This window comes from Terrapene carolina, unplaced genomic scaffold (assembly GCF_002925995.2).
Source record: "Terrapene carolina triunguis isolate 2854851 unplaced genomic scaffold, T_m_triunguis-2.0 Scaffold55, whole genome shotgun sequence".
In the NCBI taxonomy this organism is placed as follows: Eukaryota; Metazoa; Chordata; order Testudines; family Emydidae; genus Terrapene; species Terrapene triunguis.
The window spans coordinates 151,856-172,664 of NW_020664406.1; the positions used below are offsets into that span (position 1 = coordinate 151,856).

At 37.6% G+C, this 20,809-nt stretch overlaps 1 protein-coding gene across 1 annotated transcript in view; it reads left to right on the plus strand.

Annotated features, from left to right (window-relative positions):
- The window catches only part of LOC112107510 (exocyst complex component 2), a 208,695-nt gene that overhangs the window by 67,150 nt on the left and 120,736 nt on the right, over nt 1–20,809 (plus strand). The window contains exons 7-11 of the mRNA XM_026658728.1: nt 5,310–5,390; nt 9,336–9,481; nt 9,587–9,668; nt 10,643–10,745; nt 14,137–14,255. Of these exons, the coding sequence (XP_026514513.1) occupies nt 5,310–5,390; nt 9,336–9,481; nt 9,587–9,668; nt 10,643–10,745; nt 14,137–14,255 (531 nt within the window). The remainder of the gene's footprint in view (nt 1–5,309; nt 5,391–9,335; nt 9,482–9,586; nt 9,669–10,642; nt 10,746–14,136; nt 14,256–20,809) is intronic.

The window sequence follows — 20,809 nt, forward strand, 5'->3', positions numbered from 1 at the left end:
GCAGCATCCACATGGGGGCATGATAGCACAGCATTTTGGTGTGCATGGCTATTCACACCGTTGTAGTCCAAACTGCAGGGCAGTGTAGACATAGCCAAAGGTACACCAGTTTAAAACTGACAAAGGAATGAGCAGAATCAAGTCTGCAATGTTCCAAAGCACTTAAAGAGTTAGAACCTGGTAGGGCAGTGACTCTAAAGGAAAATGTATGAGGAGTTAGACACTGATCAGAAGTTCACACCCATTCTTGAACAATAGAACTCGCTTTATTGGTGCAACCCCCCTTATAAATTAAAACCACTTGTTTATATATTTAACACCATTATAAATGCTGGAGGCAAAGCGGGGTTTGGGGTGGAGGCTGACAGCTTTCGACCCCCCCATGTAATAACCTCACAACCCCCTGAGGGGTCCCGACCCCCAGTTTGAGAACCCCTGCCCTATTCTCTTATCTCTTCTCTTTCCCCTCTCCCCCAACCCTTTCTTATTTTTTTTCTTTCTGTCTGGGAGATAAGTCATTTAGTGTGTCAACACTTTAAACTATTAGGAAGATGGGCAGAGCTGAGTTGGGGTTATTGTTATGCTGGAAGGAGTTAATGGCTGCCATCAACCAGTTCTTTCATCTTAAGATGGTTACAGAGGTGGTTGAAGCTTTGGCTCTGCTAACTAGATGCCAGGCACTGTCACCCATTTCTCCCAACTGTTTCTCTAATTTCACAAAAATTAATAGCCCTCTGCCCACCATTACTAGATAGTTTGAAATCATTGGCAATATCACACAGCAGCGTTTCACAGCGTGTTACACAATTGAGGAACCCAAACAATCTTCTCTGCCCTGTAGTAACACAATTAGGGGAAAACAGGTCTTTTAAAAATCGGTTTCATATGGTCTGGGACCAAAAACACCAAAATGTCTTACTTTTAATCAAATGGTTAATGCATGGTGTCACTGCAGGGCAGAGTTACAATTGTGTGGGTGCTCCAACTGTGCATTTGCATATCTTAACATTAAGTTGGACTTTAACTCTGGATTTATAATTGACTTTGGGATAATTCAGCATCTTTGTAATCTTTTATATCCTTAAATTACTGGTACATACTCTCAACCTTAACTCCCTTTTATTGTAGTTTTTGTCTGGGAATATAGAGGATAATTCTCTCAAGGACTAGTAGTCAAAATGGTCAGGGATGCAACTCTATGCTTGGGGCGACTCTAAAGCTCTGACTGCCAGAAGCTGGGAGGGGAAGATGATTGGATCACTCCAATAGCACTGTTCTGTACACTACAGCTGAAGCTCTGGTACTAGCCACTGTCGGAGACAGGGCACTAGGCTTGGTCAGACCCAATATGGCATTTTTGATGTTTTTAGGTACTATTATAATTAGGGCTTTTGATTAATCACAGTTAACTCTTGCGATTAATTAAAAAAAATTAATCATGATTAAAAAAATTAATCGCGATTAATTGCAGTTTTAATCGCACTATTAAACAATAGAATACCAATTGAAATTTATCAAATATTTTGGATATTTTTCTACATTTTCAAATATATTGATCTGATTACAACAGAGAATACAAAGTGTACAGTGCTCACTTCATATTATTTTTATTATAAATATTTGCACTGTAAAAATGATAAACAAAAGAAATAGTATTTTTAATTCATCTCATACAAGTACTGTAGTGCAGTCTCTTTGTCGCGAAAGTGCAACTTACAAATGTTGATTTGTTGTTACAAAATTACAGCAAAAAAAAAAAAAAAAACCAATGTAAAACTTTAGAGCCTACCGGTCCACTCAGTCCTACTTCATGTTCAGCCAATCGCTAAGACAAACAAATTTGTTTACATTTATGGGAGATTATGCTGCCCGCTTCTTATTTACAATGTCACTTGAAAGTGAGAACAGGCATTTGCATGGTACTTTTGTAGCCGGCATTGCAAGGTATTTACATGCCAGATATGCTAAACATTCTTATGCCCCTTTATGCTATGGCCACCATTCCGGAGAACATGATTCCATGCTGATGAAGCTTGTTAAAAAAATAGTGTGTTAATTAAATTTGTGACTGAACTCCTTGGGGGAGAATTGTATGTCTCCTGCTCTGTGTTTTACCTGCATTCTGCCATATATTTCATGTTATAGCAGTCTTGGATGATGACCCAGCATGTTGTTTGTTTTAAGAACACTTTCACTGCAGATTTGACAAAATGCGAAGAAGGTACTAATGTGAGATTTCTAAAGATAGGTAGAGCACTCGACCCAAGGTTTAATAATCTAAAGTGCCTTCCAAAATCTGAGAGGGACGAGGTGTGGAGCATGCTATCAGAAGTCTTAAAAGACTCTGATGCAAAAACTACAGAACCCGAACCACCAAAAAAGAAAAGCAACCATATTCTGGTGGCATCTGACTCAGTTAATGAAAATGAACATGCATCAGTCCATTCTGCTTTGGATCGTTATTGAGCAGAACCCATCATCAGCATGTACGCATGTCCTCTGGAATGGTGGTTGAAGCATGAAGGGACACAAAAATCTTTAACGCATCTGGCACGTAAATATCTTGCAACACCAGCTACAACAGGGCCATGCCAAACGTCTGTCCTCACTTTCAGGTGACGTAAACAAGAAGTGGGCAGCATTGTCTTCTGCACATGTAAACAAACTTGTTTGAGCAATTGGCTGAACAAGAAGTAGGGCTGAGTGGACTTGTAGGCTCTGAAGTTTTACGTTTTTATTTTTGAATGCAGTTATTTTTTGTACATAATTCTACATTTGTAAATTCAACTTTCATGATAAAGAGCTTGCACTACAGTACTTGTATTAAGTGAATTGAAAAATATTATTTCTTTTATTTTTACAGTGCAAATATTCATAATAAAAAATAAATATAAAGTGAGCACTGTACACTTTGTATTTTGTGTTGAAATTAAAACCAATATATTTAAAAATGTGGAAAACATCCAAAAGTATTTAAATAAATGATATTCTATTCTTGTTTAACAGTGCAATTAATCGCGAATATTTTTTTTTAATCTCTTGACAGCCCTAATTATAATTAAGGCTACATTTATGACACTGAGGTCATGGAAGTCATGGAATCCGTGACTTCCAGAGACCTCCATGACATTTTTTGCTTCAGCCTCAGGGGCTGAATGACTCTGGAGCTGACAGCCAGTGGGGCCCTGGCAGGGTTCCAGTGACAGGCGACAGCAGCAACAAGCCACAGGGGGCCCCCTGCAAAGTTCCAGTGACAGGTGACAGACTCCTGAGGGGTCCCTCCTCAGGGTTCCAGTGACAGGCGAAAGCCTTGCACGGGGAGAGGGGAACACCTTGGGCGAGCGGCTGGGGTGTCCCATTTTCTCTTTGGGAAATATGGTCACCCTGCAGCTTCCAGCTGCCGTGGGCGAAGCGGGAACCCCACAGCTCCCAGCCACCACAGTGATGGGGGAAACCATGGAGCCGCAGCAGCAAAAGTCACAGGTCACGGCTTCCGTGAATTTTTGTTTATTACCCGTGACCTGTCCGTGACTTTTACTAAAAATAACCATGACAAAATCTTAGCCTTAATTATAATATAACTGTGGCTTCTCTCTATTGTCATGTTCTGGGGTGCAATCCAGCCCACTGAATGGTTGTGTCTCCACAGCCTGTAAACCTGGGTGCATTAAATGCTCTGCTGCTGTGCTCACAGCTAGAGTGACCAGATGTCCTGATTTTAAAAGAACAGTCCCGATATTCAGCACTTTGTCTTATATAGGCACCTATTACTAGTCATCCTACCTTACAGCCCTGACATTAACAGCCAGGAGTCAAGCAAGCATTGAGTGTCTGTGTGTTAAGCAGCTCTGGTCAGCTACTCTGATTCTAGCAGCCCACTTGTTGCATCCTAGCCATGCTCTGGTATATGCCAGGTTTGGTTACACCTGGCAAGATGACCCCAACACCTCCCCAGTCCTGAATTTTCCCAAACGGTACGCTCTGCAATGTCCAACCTCTTTCATGGATCATTCAGAGGAATAATAAGGTTAGTTTGCTCCTCTGAAGAGACAAAATGCACATCTTATCACTTTAGTTGAAACACAGCACTGGGTTGATTTAGATTAAAAGTAAAACAAGTTTATTCACAAAAGGAGATGGGATTTTAAATGAGTTCAGGTATAAAGGATAGAGTTAGAAATGGTTACAAGCAAATAAAAGTGCTTTCTAGAAACTTAACAAAACTACAGTCTTGGTTCAAGGTAAGACTTTTACCACACTTCCTTCCAGCAAGATGGCTGACCCCACTTCATCCCCCCTCCCCCATCCCCCTGTCAGAATCTAGCACAAAATACTTGGTTCCTTTGTCGTCTTAGGTGAAAGATAACTTGCGGTTCTTTGCCCCTCTCTTTTATAATCCAGTGAACCTTTGAAATTGATTCTTCTGAAGGTTACCCCCGCCACGTCCCCCATCCCCCAATAAAGTTTGTTCAAGCTCTGAGGAAGGAGACATGGAGTCTGGGGTGAAGGAAGTTCCATGCCGGTTTCTTCCCCTGCTAGTGTTTGCTAAAATGCAAATTGATCTGTTCCTGCCCTCTCCAGTGCAAATGAATGGCTACTTGACATGTGATTGCTAATCACCTGTGGTGACACCTGACTGGAAGTGTTAGCCTATCCTTTGTCTGAGAGAAACCTGTTTACCCTCGCCCCAGCCTTGTCTGGTAAACACATTTTAGTTCCACATTTCCTTCATATTTGTATGGTCCCTTAGGAACTTACCGTATATACACACCACACAAGAATGTTTGTTATCAGTGTGGTGTTAGTTTTCACATAACTTACATGAGATACAGATTATAACATTAATGAATTGGGGTACTCTGAACTGGTCAGGCGAGTTGAAACTCATTACCAGATATCAGTGAGCCTCTTGCATTGGGATTCTGTTAGGGTCACACCTACAAACTACTTTCCAGTGTCATGATAACATATAGCATTTATATGGTGTTTATATTTTCAAAATACTATACAAAATTAATACTATTATATAGCAGTATCCTGGGGCGGGGGGGGACTGAGACCTGAAGATAAGTGATTTGTGCAACGTCACACAGTGGCAAAGTAACAATTAGAATTCTGGAGTGTCTGGCTCTTCGCCCTGTGGCCCACTAGACCATGGTGCCTCTCATAACATTTGAGCTGCTTATGTCTAGCAAGAAATATAGCACTTAATTTAAAATTTTTGAGAAGCTGTTTTAAAGTGTCACGTTGATATAATGTATTCCCATCGATTTAAATGGTCTGCATTTTAACTAGACATTTTATTCCAGCAATCCATCAAAAACTGGAAGCGGATGGAACGGAAAAAGTAGAAGGATCCATGACGCAAAAACTGGAGAATGTACTGAACAGTAAGTTTTGTCCTCCCACCAGCAACTATTTATGGACTTCAGACTTTATGAAAGCTTTAATATATTTCTTGGAATTTGTTACACAGTAGAAAACAGTAAGTTTTGTCCTGGCATTTATTCTTGCATAGTGATGATTTTTGGGACCTGATGTTGCATCCATTGAAATCCATGGGAACTTTGCCATGAACTTCAATAGGTACAGGATCAGATTTATGGTTAACAATGGGGAAGAAGGGGAGACTTTTACGGTAAATATTGTTTTCCTGCTTCTAGAGTGACAAATCTTGGTTTTAAAAAAGTATACACAAAAAAGTTTTGAAAAATAAATGTGTATCTAGGACAATGAGTGGAATTAAATGCAATACATTAAAGCAGTGGCAGAAGAAAAATAGAGAACTGCTACTGGAAATAGTGTTTACACTAGTAAGATTTATTTACAATACATTTTTTATTTGATATTCAGTCATTCAGACCACATTGGGACTGGTACTCCTAAGTCATTTAGGCGCTTTTGAAAATTCCATAACCTCTTCCTGTTAAAATATTCCTCATATTGTATGATTGAGCTGGGAGAGAGTATTTACATTTCTGTTGCTTGGTACATGCTTCACCAGATCACAAAAGTTACAGTTCCTAATTCTTGGACTTGTGCCAAGATAATTTTACTTTGTTTCATTGTGATTTTTTTCACAGAGGAAGGGATGTTTCCCTTAGTGCTATATCAATAAGCAGGGAATGACATCCAAATAACTGACTCAGTGTCTGAGAGCCTGAATATGCTGTATGAAATCAGAAAAGTGACATGGAAGCAGATTTTTTTTTTTTTTTTTTGGTCAGGATACTTTGGTGTGTGAATACACAATGATAGAGTGGGTAGGGGGAGAGGGAATAGTTTTTCAAAAGGGCCTCCACCCAGACTCTATAATAGCACATTTCATGTACACTGTTGTACGTGCAGTTTTGCACGTAGTTTTTTTTTTCTTGGCCATGCAAAACCTGGTAGTTGCAATTTACTATCTGAACAGTTTGTGTCCACACATCTGTTTGGGGTTTTTTTTATACAGGCAAAATGATACACATAGGAAAACATGCATGTGCCAAAATTTTAGGCACAACCTACAATGCCATATATTTTACACCTAGTCACATGTAAAGTCAGTGCGAGCTTTTTTTCTTTTGACCAAAGTAAATTTTTAAAATGTTAAAATAGTAAAAGAACACAGCAAAAGTATCCTGCATTTAGACTAATTCATGTATCCTCTCATGGACTGCTTGTGACAGACCTCAGATTAACAATAGACTCTGTGATCGTTCTCTGGTCTAGCAAGTGGAGTTGAAATCTGTATGCAAGTAATGCAGTCCATTTTTTTGCAAGCAAGCTTTTTAAAGTAGCTTGTGCCAGCCACTTCAGAATGGTATTGGCTTTTGCTTTCTTGTGGAAAAGAATTGGTGGCTTTTCTGTCCCTGTGAAGGTGGTCAAGTCATGATGGAGGACGCTGGATGGGCCAGGGCCTGTGCTTTAAAAAAAAAAAAAAAAGAATAATGTTATGCAAACAAGCTATTATATTTACATATAAAATCATGTATTGTACCGTGCAAAGGGATGAGTTTAATCAAGAATGGTAGCTTAAAAGAATTCAGTATATTTTAAAAGTTGGTTTCCTTTTATTGGTATGGTATCTACCTGATTGTCATTTTCTTCTGTCCACATAAGTTTTTTTTATTTCCCAATCTGTCAGAGAAGGAAAACTGATAAGTAGTCACTACTTTACTTTTTGGTAAGAAGCACTTATGGACAGAGTGTCTGATAGACCTTTCTTAAGTACATTTCTTCAGCATAGGGCTTGATTCAGCACCCATTGAAGTCGGTGACAAAAATCCCATTGACTTCAGCATTACAGGCATAGGTCTTTATTCAGAGGTCAAGATGTGAGGATTGTTTGAAGCTTAACCCTTTGGAGAAAAAAAATGTGTTTATAAGGTACACCAACTCCTTTTAAACATGAGTCTGCCGAGCAGTCTGAAATATGCCAGTGTTTTTAATGGTTAAGAACACTTCGGGTCTGAAGCACTGGATTTTGTATCAGGTACCGTTGGAAGTGATGCACTCTTAAATATTACAGGAGATTTTGTAAAAGTCATAAACAAAGGACAGTGATTAATTTTTCAGTTTGTGTAACTAAAAAGAGAAACTTTTTCTTGCATAGAAATTTGATTTGATATTTCTCAAAAAATGAATTAATAATCCATAGAAAAGAAATGCAAATGCATTAAAATTGTGCTGAGGATTAATAAAACATATTATTTCTTCAAGGAATTGAGTTATGGATTCTTTTAAACTAAAGACAAATATCCATGTGCAATTCTGTAGTTGTTAGTCACCTTTTAAAGAAGCTTCCTTATGTGTAAGGGAAAAATGCCTTGTGATTATAACTATAATTACCAGAAAATAATAAATGACTTGTTGCTTAACTATTAAATGAATGTATAAGTAAGTTGTGATTTAAAATAAAACAGTGATTCTCTTTATATATATATATATAACAGATAGGCATTTGGAAAAAAATCAAACTTTATCCAGAGTCAGTATTTAAGTGTCCAGTTAGATATTATGTCGTGGGTTTTTTCTTAATGAATTAAACTATTTTACATTAAATCACATGTACTAGAAACGGCTGTCCTGACAAAACAAAGATTTTTACGTCAGGGCTTCAAAATTTCAACAGTTTAAACATTATTTAGATTTAACAATTATTTTACAAAGACTACTTTTAACTTGAGCAGGCCACCCACAGTGTTGACTAGAGAAAATGGCATGCAAGCCACCCAGCGAGACTGATGTAATTTTTTCATCTTTGCTTAAAGTATAGTCACTAGACCAGATAATGTAGACACTTTTTACAGGCAGCGATCTAAAAGGCTAAAACAGTTCTTCTTTTTTCCTTTTGCCTAATTAAAAATAAGTCACAAGTTGAAAAATGTAACTATTTCACATCCCATACTAATCTTCCTTCGTGTAACAGAAATTTAATTATTTTGTGCCAAATAATTATGGGAAACGTTTTAGTACAAAATGATATAACACTTTGTAGTCTGATTGGGGAAAAAATAATTTTATTCTCTTTAGAATGTATTTTGATTGAAAAAAATAAAATAAATGTGAACAGATTAATGTAGACATTCTTATTCCCATAAAATTGTTAACATAGGACTTGATCTTGCATCCAGTGAAGGGAATGAGAATTTTACTGTTGACTGCAATGCAAACAGGATCAGACCCTTATATAATGGTGTTCCAATAATGAGCTCTGTATAATTGCTTAAATGTGTCTATAGTTGCTATATAGATTCATTTTTTAAAATGAAGCATTTTAATGCCAAAGATCTAAGGATATCGTAAAAAAATTCTTACTGGAATTCAAAAAAGCCCCAACTTGCTTTATATAGCTGTAAAGAAAAAAGAAAGAAACTCCCCCTGCCCCCCAATGCTAACTCTTGAAGCTAGGGAATTCAACAAGTATAATTTCATTATATTCTGTTCTAAAAAAAAACAGTCTCTGATGATCGAATAGGCTAAAAGACATAGATTAACTGTAAAATTTAGATTGGTGGCCAAAACAAACTATAAAATCACCACAGTGAAGTTAAGCACTTGAACTAGGAAAATGTGGTTGTTTTTAATTGTACGGAGGGCTCACCACATTAAAAGGCTAAGTGATCAGCACTGAAATAGTATTTCAGTAAATTGTGACGTGTGCTTAATATAGCTGAACAGAAATCATTAAAGTGTTAATTTGAGTTTATAGAATCAGTAGTAATTATTCACTACTTTATAATTAACATCCAGTATTATTTGATAAATAAGATTAGCTATTGAGGAATATATAGTGAACTTATTCTGCAATGATTACTTTATTTCCTTTTTTTCTCCCTCCTTTAAAATAGGGGCAAGTAACACTGCAGATACCTTATTCCAAGAAGTGTTGGGTCGCAAAGACAAGGCAGATTCAACAAGAAATGCACTCAATGTCCTTCAGCGTTTTAAGTTTCTTTTTAATCTTCCTCTTAATATTGAAAGGAATATCCAAAAGGTACAGTGCATTTAAAAAATAAAGTACAAATGTGTTTTTCCCACTGAAATCAATCTACGATATTTTTTTATTGTGACAAATCTCCAATGTTCCTTTATTTTAAAGGGTGATTACGATGTGGTCATTAATGACTATGAAAAAGCCAAGTCACTGTTTGGGAAGACCGAGGTTCAAGTGTTCAAAAAATGTAAGATTTGGGTTCAGTTACTTTGACTCTCTGCTGTTTTTTAACAGGAAAGATAAAGAACATGTAGCACCGTGAGAAGCCTTATGTGGGCTTCAGCTTCTGTTTATATGGAGCCCTCTTTAGAATTTGGAACAATTACTTTAAACAATATTTCTGGCAAGTTTTCCATCTGAGAGATACATATTACTTTGTAGTATATATAATAGGAGCTTGCAGCCAGTTTTTTTTAAAGGCTTAGTATTACTAGACATAAAACAGGTTTCAGTAACTACAGGATACAGCTTAGGGTGTCCCTCGCTTGGCATAGTTGTGAAAAAGCTTCAAAGCCAAGGCTTGTATTTTTGTAAAATTATTGTTTACAGAACTCTTTCAGATGTAAATTACAGTAAAGAGTACATATACCTTGCTTGAGTACACAAAGTGATTGTTTTGAATATCTAATTCGAAATTACCAAGTCTAGAAATGTATTAAGAACAAAGATCCAATTCTATATAAAACTCGCTTAATAACCTTTTTTTAATTCTTAAAAAAAAAATCCATTTGAGAAGAAAATGAACAGAGAGTATTGCCACCCATGTGGTGAAATTAGTGATATTGCAAAAACAAAACTAATCCAAATTGAACACAACAGTGAAGTTGTTAAGGAAATATTATATATGGTAGTTGTGGGGGGCGGCAGTGGCTGCATATGTAAAAAGACAAGACTCCTACGTACAGGGGAAATAGTGCAGGGTAGAGTGCTGAACATGGAGCTAACAAAGCAACTTTTAAATTTAATCCTCCAAGGAAAAACATAATAGTTTGGTGATATTTGAAGATTCATCTTGTAAGAACTGGTGCAATTTAAAAACTTGTTAAAATTTATCAGTTTTATCCTAAATCCATGAGATTTTGCTGAGAAAATATTAAAATTTTCAGTTGACACTTCAGGCAAAGAAAGGTATATTGTAATTCTGCATTCCTTTTTTCATAGATTATGCTGAAATTGAAACACGAATTGAAGCCTTAAGAGAACTTCTTCTGAATAAATTGCTTGAGACTCCATCAACATTACATGATCAAAAACGTTATATAAGGTGATCTTTTACCTAATATCTTTGTCAGATATATTCTACGTCAGATGCATGTCTCTGCATTTCCCAGATAATGCAATGAATATTTTATTACATTTTAAACACTGAATTTTTTTCTTACGGAATTTGAGATTATCTTTTTCAGCCCAGGACTCAAGTCTATGTAAATAATGGCAATAATAAATTGTATTGTGTAACAAATGACACTCCTCTAGAATGAAAAATTTAATCCCAATTATCGTTCATTAAAAAGCTTTGAAACAAACTTGTATCTATATAAAGATTCTGATAAAAACTATCACTGTATGAATCCAAACTGAAACAGTCACTGATCTTAAAATGGACTCCATATTCATTAATAATAATCCATCTTGATTCGGCATGAAAAGGAAATGGTCTTGAATTTAGAAATACTAAAAAGTGTTAATTTGGATTTCTGTTCAAAAAGTTTTACTCTTCAGATTATCGTTTTGGTTCTTTTGCCCCTGGTTCATATTCAAAGGAGTAATATTACATGGGCAGATAGATTGATTTGCATAGAAATTCCAAGGGTCAGTGACATTTTTCTACAACAGCATTTCCAAAGGGGGGAGGATATGCACAAGCTGATGTGCATGCGAGCATGAAAGTGTTTTTGAACTCCTCACACCAGCAGCCTTTTGTCAGTGCCACCCTATTTTGGGTAGGCTCTTAAAGCCTCAGGAGAGGACTTGGGAAGAGCAACAAGCCCTATTCCCCTGTTCCAAACCCACTGACTCCTAGACACTGTGAGTACTGCTACACCGTCTGTGGAAGCGAGCCTCCCAGCTCAGTTTGACACACTTGGGCTCGTGCTACCATGCTAAAAACATGGCGACATTGTGGCTTGGGCTGGAACTCGGACTTTGAAGCAGAAGGAAGGGGGTGGACTTCAGAGCCCAAGCTACAGATTCAAAACACTGTCTACATAGCTATTTTTAATGCAGTAGTAATAGCCCAAGTCTGTCAACCCCGGCTGGAAGACTTGCTGCCATGAGCCGTGTAGACATACCCTCCTCCTTGATACATAGGGCAAAAGCCTCACCAGCCGCTTCTTGAGACAGTCTCAAAACCCCAGAACACCCACTGAAGAGAGCACTGTGTGCACAGAACAAATTGCATGATTGGAGTTTTAGGCCCTGATTTAGAAAAATACTTAAGGAAGTGTTTAACTTTAATCATATGAGCCATTGAAGTCAATAGACCTACTTATGAGCTCAGAGTTAGGCATTAGTTTAAATACACTGCTGAATTGGATCATTAGATTGTAAGTTCTTTCTTACAGAGACCAGTCTTCTTATATCTGAATTGTACCAACACACTTTTTGGGTGCTGTATGGATAGTATGTAATTGCTATGTCAGTGTTTAAAGGATGGGTCTTGGAGCAAAGAAGTATGTTCCCCCCCCCCCTTTTTTTTTTTTTAAATAATATGTAAAATAGTCTTGAAAGTTTAAAAAAAGTCTTTCCTTAGAAAAAGGAAAGTCATATTGCTCCCTTTTTGGAGTGCTTCTTTGGAAGATACAGAAATGTGTGTTAGGAGCTTTTTCAGGCCCTCATTGAAAGAATGGAAGTGTTGAATCCTTAAGAATGGCCCCACCTACATTAAGGAAACTTATATAAGCATGTCTACACTGATTGTAGTTACACATGTGGATACACTGCATCGGTGCAAAATGGGGCTTACTTCAGTCCTGGTTAATGTGATGTGTTACTAGCTGAAGCTGCACCAGTGCAAGCCCTGCTTGACCACAGTACACCGTGTTTATGCTAGGGGTTTACATGGGTGTAACTATAATGATATGGTTATACCAGTGCAAATTTCCTTAATGTAGATGGAGTAAAAGAGCTTTTTTTTCCTCCCAAGTGGTCTTAGTTACATAGATATTAAAAAAAACAAAAAACAAAAAAAAAACCCCTAAGACTTTAAAATAGTCTGAATAAAAATCACTTATCCTCAGTAAATCATTGATACTTTTGATGTTCTCTACATCCTGAGTATTTCAGTGTGAATGAGCTCTGAAACACCGCAAATTATTCCTCCCTCTCCCCTCTCCCACCCCCAAAAAAACAAATGTCTTAATCAAAAAGATACTAAAAGTGTGTCAACCCATTTTTATCTCTTTTTGTAGGTCATGTTTTAGATTAATATCTGCATCATACTGTTCAAAATTCCCTCATCCAGTTAATTAAACATCTTTCCCAAAGCCAGCAAAAGCTTTTTAACCTAGAAATGCGTCAAATGCAGATTCAGGTCCTTTTGAAAACTGATGAAGTTGAGCTTATGATTTATAAATCTTACACAACTGCTCATTTTTAAAGAGTATCTCATCTGTCCAAATGATGAGCATGCTTTGACAAAAACAATTTGTTCTACATGTCTCAAGTACCACAGACAGTTCTTAAGAAATTTGGAATTTTGCAATCATATCAATTAGCATTACTCAGATGTAATAATTTAGCTTTTGTGAAAGGGTTATGCACTTTTCAGTACTGCTTACGATCTTAAATCAGTGTATTATTTCATCTTGGGTATCTTGCATTGCTAAATCCATTCTGTGTTTAGGTAGTACAAGAAACTTCGTAGTATACAAAATAGTAGATTTGCTAATACTGAAGCACTTATCTTGAAGCACTTTCAGGCTCAGTTATTCAACATGCTGTTGTTGTCGTCACATACATTCAAAGGCCTGTACTTTAGTTTCAGAATTGATGGGCATGAACTTCTACAGTCTCTATTTGTGCACATGCAGATGTAAGCACAGCAGCTGATTTTTTTTTCTAGATACCTATTGATGTGCTCCCCCTTTTCTAGAAATTTAAGGCCTTATTTTCAAAGGAACCTCATCTAGTCTCTATCACACCACACACACATTCTCCCCCGCCCCAATAATAGTTCCTTCTTTACTCATCATTAATATTCACATTCAAGATTAAAGAGATGATAGTATAATCAGAATATAACTAGTGCAGGAAAATACAGTAGATTGGTGCTTATGATGTCAACAATGGTTGCAACAGAAACACTGAGCATTGAACTAAGATCTTGACAGATAATTAAAGAAAGAACTTGGTTTCAGTTACCTTATTGGAGGAATAACTAAAGCTACATATTAATGTTTTGTTAACTATATATATTCTGCCTATTTCTGTTCTTTTCTTTGGTCAGGTAAGGCTTTGCCTCCACTAAATTAGGAAGGGAAACTGCAAAGCTTGTTCTAGTTTTCAGTGTAAATATCTCTCATTAAAATTCTACTAGTTCTTTAGATTTCCCCTCCTAAGAAGTACAGAAAAGGTTCTTTATGATTAAACTTTGCTGTATTTTAAGTTTTCAGTATGTCAAGTCTGAGCTGCAACCTCTGGACTTGGTTTTACAGATATCTTTCTGATCTCCATGCTTCTGGGGACCCTGCGTGGCAGTGTATTGGTGCCCAGCACAAATGGATTCTTCAACTCATGCACAACTGCAAAGAGAGCTACGTTAAAGATCAAAAAGGCAAGAATGTTTTTCCAATTTACAGAAAGTCTTCGGTTTGACACTTAAGGGTTTGACATGGTTTCTTATATTTTATTTGACACAAAAGTAAAGGTTAGAATTATTATTATAACAACTTTTTACTTTACTTTGATGGCATTAAATAGTGAAAATATTATTAGGCTTCATCCATTCAGCTAAAGTTAGATCCAACCCTTGAAATATTTCTCCGTGTTGGGTTTAATTCATATTGATTTTTAATTGCTGAATACAGATATCTGTTGTCAGAGTATATGCCAGTAATGCATGGATATGTAGGAGACTGGAGCATTGTGGAATACTGAATTTGCACATATATTTTCATTGAGACTCAGTTTAGAGATTGTGAGGTTGGCTGCAACCTGCTACAGTGTCTAAATATCCCACTTACTCAGTTTTACCAACAGGTTCATCGACTACTCAGTGATCTTCATTTTCACTAGTGTTGCTACTGGAAGTATTGCTTTTATATATAGTGCTTCCAGGAGTTTCATCACCACAACTGCCAATTAACATGGTCTGTTATAATAATATTCTTTCCAGAAAAACTAGTCATAAGGCTAGTATTGCAGGGTGTGAAGCCAAAGAAAATGTTACCACACTTTGATTTGACTTGGAAAATTAACTGTTGGTCAAATTTTAGTATCCATATAGTCATTTGGATCCATCCAACTATTGAATAGCATCTTTTTTCACTTAAAGAATAAATAAGATACTACTCAAGGTAAGTGTATCAATATCTATCCCTCTTCTGGGCAGAAAGATAACTCCCATATTAATGTTACTCCATGTGTGTCCCAAACCAAAAGTATCTCTTCTTTGGAACCACAAGAATTGTATCCATTGTAGAAGTGCTCCACAGAACTGGTATAGGACTCTTAGGCCTGGTCTACACTGGGGGGAGAGGAGGGATCGACATAAGATACGCAACTTCAGCTATGAGAATAACGTAGCTAAAGTCAATGTATCTTAGTTCGACTTACCTCGCCGCCTCACGGCTCAGGGTTCGATTGCTGTGGCTCCCCCGTCAACTTTGCTTCCGCCTCTCGCCAAGCTGGAGTACAGCAGTCGACGGGAGAGCGATCGGGAATCGATTTATCGCGTCTACGCTACACGCAATAAATCAATCCCCGATAGATCGATTGCTACCCACCGATCCAGCGGGTAATGTAGACGTGTTTCTCCTTCCAAAGAGGTTACCAGGTGAGATATAGGGTTCAGCAGGTACTTAAAGTATTGAACATGATGAAGATAATAGAACCATGGGATCTGGTTAGAACATGCACAGCATATACCTTTAGCTTCAGTCCACCCTAGTGGATGATACTGTGTGCCACTATGCCAGCAGTGATAGCAGGGGAGATTTTCATTCAGGAATACACCAACTTAAGTGCAAAAATTAAACAAAGTAACAAGATCCACATAAAAAGATATCTGTAGGATTTCTTTTTATCATCTTACCTGAGGGCTTATTGAGAGCAATCATCCCATAGCTTCTTACCCAGAAAAATAAAACAGGAAGATAATATGAGATTGAGACTATTTTTTTCTGAAGCTGTCTGGAACAGTGTTTCTCAATGATCAGTCTTTGGACCTGAGATCTCTCTGACATGGTTTAGGAATTCAGCAAGCCGATCTCTGGTGTCAAAAAGGCTAAGAAACACTGGCCTGGAAGACTTAAAGACACGTTTAATTAAAATTAATAGAAGATGTGTGTCCAAATTTTCTAGCTTGCCTCAATAATCTCAACCTATGTATAACACTTTTCCTTACTCCTTATTATCTGAATTGTTAAGGTGTGGGACTTACAGCAATTCACCCCCATCCCAATGTTAATATTAAACAATTTATTGTGTTAGCAGCCTTTCTGGGAACCAAACAGGAGGAATTTATGTAACTTTAGTCTGCAGAGCACATACATTTATACAAGGATGGAACAAGCGATATATATATACATACATATATTAAATGAGCTTAAATGAATGTGATCAGAGATGTAAAATAGATTAAAACACACTATAATAAATATGTCTTTCAAGCAGGAAGTGTGTCTTTCCATTCTAGGTGTAAAATTGGTTATGCATGAAACTGAGAAATCTAATCAACCTATAGAAATAGAAACAAGGCTTTTGACAGAAGAAAGTTATTTATATTTATACTGCATTCGGAGGCCATTTCGTAAGTGAAGTTGGTAACAGATTTTCAGACTGCAGTCTTCTATTAAAAGCTCCCTTTTCCAAGAAACTTTTGTATATCAAGTATTTGGCAGCAGAGGTGGGTCATAAGGTTGATATTCTCTTGAACACTGTATTAGATCTTTCTCAAGGTTTCAGTTTTTAACAGGCATAGCATGCACTTATCCTAGCAGATGGTGCTCTTCATATTGTAAACATTGGGATACAGAGCTGAAGATTACTGCTGCACCTTAAGCACACCAGCATTAATCATTGGATATTCCAGACTGTTCTCCCACTGACTGATTATACAACACAAATTTGATACGTAGATTTAAATTGAACCAGGACTGACTATGTTAAAACTCCAGTAAAGATACCTCAAATACCAGTAGGAGGTGGACAGAGAAACAGTGTGTATGATGTATTTCCCAACTTTTTAGTGAGTTAGTGTCACAAGCAATTTGCAGCTAAACTGTATTTGTTTCAAAGGAGACCAGTGCTCTGAATTGTTACACATGAAGAATTTTCTATTGCCTTAATACAAGTCTAATTCATCTCTTAAATTCCTGTGAAACAGGTCCAAAATTAGACCAAAGCCTTTGCTTTTCCTGCCAGGAAAGCCTTTGGTTAACGCCCCGCTGGCATCCCCAAACAGGATTTTTAGAGGTGATCATCAAAGCTTTGGGTTTTTGGTTTGTTGGGTTTTTTTGTTCAGGTTTTTTTTTTTTTTTTTTTTTTTGGCAAGTTGTGGTGTATGTGGGGGAAATATTTTAACGCTACAATTATTTGCTAAATGCCCGAGTTAACAAGGATGAGTGAGACATTTAGCATGTCAGTTATTCTACGACCTGCCCACAATGGGGATTTTTCCTATTTCAACTATTGGTGATTGATCACAAGTGTATCTGAGCCAATAAAAACCTGTAGTGCATGGACAGTGTCACCTGCTATAAGAGCTCCTCGTGTGTAAATACTGGATTTGCCTGGCTACACTAGGGAATTCAGTGGTGCAGCTACACCAGCCAGGCCACTGATGGCTGTAATCAGGACAAGGATTATATTTACTTCCCCACTATGCATGTATTTTTTTTTTTAATTTCCCTAGAGTTGCCCTGACAGTCTACCCTGCTGTCAATTATCAGAATCTCAGAGCCTCTACTAAGCATAATTGGAGAAGGAAGTTAGTATAGATGCTCATGTAGTTGACTTTTTTATTGTATGCTGTAGTTTTAAATAGATATTTAAATATGATTTTGTATCCCAAATGAAAGTGGAGGATTCACAACAGTACCATTATCAGAAAAAAAAAATCTCTTTACTTGGGCACTGTTGGACAAGCTGCATCCTATAGTAATGGTTAGTGGTAGCTAGCATGTGCTAGAATTCTGAGCCACCACAGCGCAAAGCTTGCAAATGCAACTTAGAAGTGCTGAAAGAGGGAAAAGATGGCAAGCGCTTTCCCTACTCAGCTGTACGAAGTCAGGTTTAACTCACAGCGCTGTACATCTGCAAGTGTAGCCAAGGCCAGAATACTAATATAGGTCTTGAAGTTTCCTCCTGGAATTTGTAAGTAGGGCTAATTAGAAGTCCTGCATATTTCAAATGTTCTCTGCTCTGTGCTCAAATTGTGAATTTATGTATTTTACTGTCCCATTGACATTGAAAGTTATGTCAGGCTCTGAACTGTGTAAAACTATTTGTCAGCCTGACATGGATGAAGAAGCTGACAACTGAAATAGCAAATCAGTTGTAATAATTAAAGAAATCTTTTGATGGGAGAGTCCAGGCTGCATACAAACGACACAAATCTGGTGATTAGGTAAATGATTATGTTTATTTTCTGAGGGTGGAGATAAGGGGAACAATGAGGGAAAGAGAATCTTAACAAAATATGTGGGGGAGGGGAGATCTCTATAGTACTTTGGTGCATTTTTGAGTTCATTTCTCAGAAATGATATTCAGACGGAGAACAAGAACATAAATAAATCCATGCAAATTAATGGACTAATCTTTCCACCAGTGCAACCTTCACAGCAGCTTTTACAGAGCTGGGAAGCAGATTACAGGAGGAGATTACAGGACTTCTCTGCTCCCTCTCCAACACTTAAAGACCAGAACCAGTGCCCTCTATCTCAGTTGAGGAGCAATTCTAGATGCACGAGACAATGATCCTTATCCCAAACTGAACCCAACAATGATATTCACTCCCACCAGCTGATAGAGCATTATGTCTACTACCAGCAGGTAAGACAGTTCTTGAAGATCAGAACTTCCCTTTTGCTCTCTCAAACCAAAGTGAGCTTGCCAACCACCCATCCTTCTACTGCAAGGAACCACAATTCTCATCACCCTATGTTCCCCCAACACTGATCAGATGATAATCCTCAGGCATAATTGATGGAGTGGATAACAGACATTGCATTAAGTCCAGACACATCTCCGGCCACATCACCAATGTTCACAGAAGACCTGTGTCTAATGAAGTATGCAGGCAGAAGCTAGCATAGGTAGTACAAGAGATTATTAGAATCCAACATAAAAGCTTAACAGTGTAACAGTGGCTGAGATCAAGAGACTACCCTCCTCCTCACCACGCACTCTGAAAAATATTAGGCCATGGAACTTTTCCAGATGGTGAGCCACATACTCCAGATTATCTTTGTCCAACTGCAGACCCCGGTACAATGACAAGACCCCATGATTCTCATTAACGGAGTTTTGTACAGCTGTGGAACTCAGAGAAATGTCCACATCATCAGGTGTACCCATGTTTTTATGACTAGTGGATGGTCACTTTTTGCTTACTGCTAAACTGAGATTGTCAGTGCCTCCATCAGAAGGGGAAAATCTACTGATCAACTTGAAAATGTGGAATAACTCAATTTGGTACTCAAGAATCCAACAAATGAATAGGAGAATGGATACTTAGGCACTTTTGAAAATTTCCCTAGGCATCTTTAGGCACCTAAAGACCTTTGACAATCTGGCCCTAAGTGACTTGCCCATCATCATGAGGCAAGTGTGTCACAGAGCAGTGACTTGAACCCAGCGCTCTCAGATCCTGGGCTAATGCCATAACCACTGGAGTGTCCTTCTTCTCACCTCATGCCCCAAAACAAATTCAACCTCTTCCAATACGTTTTCAGAAATGAGATGTAAACATGGAACTATGCTCCTGCTAATACCTTCTAGACTCATTAGGAACTTCTGGCCCAGTTGCCCATCAGGGTCATCTTATCTGCTTGTGAAGTCACTTATTCCTCTGACAGATTTGAACTTAAATTAACCTTCTGGGCAGTCAAAGCCCATATTTTTTCCTAGGCTTTTGGGAAGGGGTGATGTTCGAGATGTTTGGATTTTTTGTTATCTTCATGATATTTGCTAGTGAAAAGTTCTCTCTCTGAAGGTGGGATGAGCAGTCCTTTATATTTGTATTTTTTTACTTTACATTTATGGAATAATTGCCCAGAGCATTGGATGGACCCCTTTTATAAATCTAAATAAATACTTGCAGCACTACATCAGGCCAGTGATTTGTTGAAAGACTGATTGTAGGTAGAGCCAAAGTCCCTCCCTCAATTAGTTCATAGGCTCATCCTCCCCAAAGAAGGTTCTCCAAAATAGAGAGAAATAGAATTATGGGAGGCTTTTAATTGCTATTTGAATTTAAAGCCTGTCTTGTGAAAATCACTGTGATATCTTAATGTCTGCTCAAAGCAGACAGGATTTGCATATCTTCTAAAAGGCACCTGAACGGTAAACTGTATAGTACTCAATTTTTCACTTTGGGATGGATATTCTGAGTTGATCCTGCTGTGATTTGGAGGAATCTAGGTATTTTCAAACCTGATGCTTAGACACCTTAGTTATCCCCTGCAGCTAAAACAATATTTATTTAAATGTATTTGGTCACTCCTTTACCATTTGGCGCTTTTTTTGTTTTTTCGCTACTCTTTTAGGCTTCTTGTAGTCAGACTAACTGTAGTACAGGAAACATAAGGGATATAATGAAGTAAAGTGGCAGGCAAATAAATGCAAATAAATAAGCTTTAGTTTAAAATTTGCCTAGGGGCACCAGGAGCAGTGCCAAAATACAGTGAGTACTGGGATTTCTAAAGTGAATATAAGGGAAAGAAACCATAGAGATTAAGAATATTTTCTACATGTCTGCTAGTTATTGCTGGAGCTTTGCTATTGGTTATGTGGGTCTTGTGATCCTGTGAGCTAAAACAGGGAAGGAACCTAATGTTGTTATCTTAAATGACTGTAGCTAATATGCAACAGAGGGTCCTGTGGCACCTTTGAGACTAACAGAAGTATTGGGAGCATAAGCTTTCGTGGGTAAGAACCTCACTTCTT